Raw genomic sequence first — 1584 nt, forward strand, 5'->3', positions numbered from 1 at the left:
GTATAAAAGGATAGGTGAACAATTGAGATTGACTTCAGAAAATAGAAAGATCTCTTCTATTTCTTGAGTCAATGCATCATAAGTGCAAGCACACATGACGAGTAATAACTGTGTTTTCTAATCATGAGAGAAAGAAAGATCTCTTCTGGTTCTAGAGTCTCCAATGGACTCCTCATGACAACAGATAGCATATCAATACTCAAGCTTGGAGGGCAGCACATAGAAGTACCACATGCCTCGGAACAGTACAATTCAAAACAAAGTAAGATACATAGTGTATACGAAAAACTTGGGTACATCTAACAAAAGTATCTGTATGAGCTAGATGTGCCGAATACCAGCCAACTTTCACTAGCGTCATTGGCAATGCAACCAACCCACGAGCCCTCAATTTTCTTGTTCTATACTGGATGTATCGTCTGCGTACACTTCCCACTTCTGCAGTTTGGAGTGTCCACAGAGAGCATGAATAAGATGATAAACAGAATAAAAGCCAGCCAAAGTTAAACTTGTATGATAAATTTTGTTAGCATGTGGGCGTACCCACACGCCCGACGGCACACAACCCTCCTCCATCGAGCAGCGACAGCAGAGCGGGGTGCAGCAGGCTCAGCCTACATCGACGGGCGGCGTGGTCTCTCTCCTCCATCGAGCAGCGACGACCATGCAGGATGCAGCAGGCTCTGCCTTCGTCGGCGGCTACGGGGTCCCTCTCCTCTATCGACCATCGGCGGCAACACGAGACGCAATCAGCGGCCAGGGACGACGCTGGGTGCGGGGCCTGGCGGTGCATCCCTTGCCGATCCGGGACAGGACCTTGCTGAGCTCGGCGTCGGAGATGCGGCCGTCGCCGTTGATGTCATAGACGTCGAAGGCATCGCGCAGCTCGGCGTCCAGCTCGCGCTCCCCGCGGCCGCGGCCGTGGAAGGCACAGAAGTCGCCGAGGTCCACGTAGCCGCCGCGGTTGGTGTCGAGCTCACCCATCATGGACGCCACCTCCCGGCCCCCCGCCAACTCGGTGGCCGGCGGCGCGATGGCGCACGACACGGCCGCCAGCTTCGAGGGAAAGATCCTGCCGTCCCCGTCTGTGTCGAAGCGGGATAACACCTTCTTCATCGGCGGCCTTCTTGGCGGCAGCGGCGGCGAGGAGCTGCGAGGGGTCGTCATCGAGGAGATCGGATCTAGGAGGAGGTCGCTGGCATGGACGATGGGCTGGGTTGGATTGGAGGAAAGATAGGGGCGGGTGAGGTGGTAAAACCCTAGCCGCCGCCCAGTGCTATGTTGTGGGAGCTGCTGTTTGAGTGTGTGTGGTGTGAGTGTTGTGGAAGCCGCCGACATGTGAAAGCGGAGTGTGCTGGTGTGATGACGAAAACGGGGCTGGAGGTTCGAGGTAATTACGGGCGTGCGTGTAGTGGAGGGTATTGGAGGTGGGGGTGGTTTGGTCATTTTGAGGAGGGTTGTTGGGACGGCTGTAGTGGGCTTCGGGGTGGGTGTGGGCTTCGGAGGTGGGTGTCGGCCTGCCCTGGGGGACGGCTGTAGTGGGCTTCGGGGGTGGGTGTGGGCTTCGAGGGTTATTTGCATTAG

The 1584-nt window shown here is 56.2% G+C and overlaps 1 protein-coding gene across 1 annotated transcript; it reads right to left on the bottom strand.

Moving 5' to 3' along the window:
- Positions 1-717: 717 nt before the first annotated feature.
- On the bottom strand, positions 718-1116 carry LOC123450401 (probable calcium-binding protein CML16). The gene has a single exon (XM_045127677.1). It carries the CDS (start codon positions 1114-1116, stop codon positions 718-720), a length of 399 nt encoding a protein of 132 aa, XP_044983612.1.
- Positions 1117-1584: the final 468 nt, after the last annotated feature.

The sequence above is a fragment of the Hordeum vulgare genome, chromosome 4H, assembly GCF_904849725.1.
Source record: "Hordeum vulgare subsp. vulgare chromosome 4H, MorexV3_pseudomolecules_assembly, whole genome shotgun sequence".
In the NCBI taxonomy this organism is placed as follows: Eukaryota; Viridiplantae; Streptophyta; class Magnoliopsida; order Poales; family Poaceae; genus Hordeum; species Hordeum vulgare.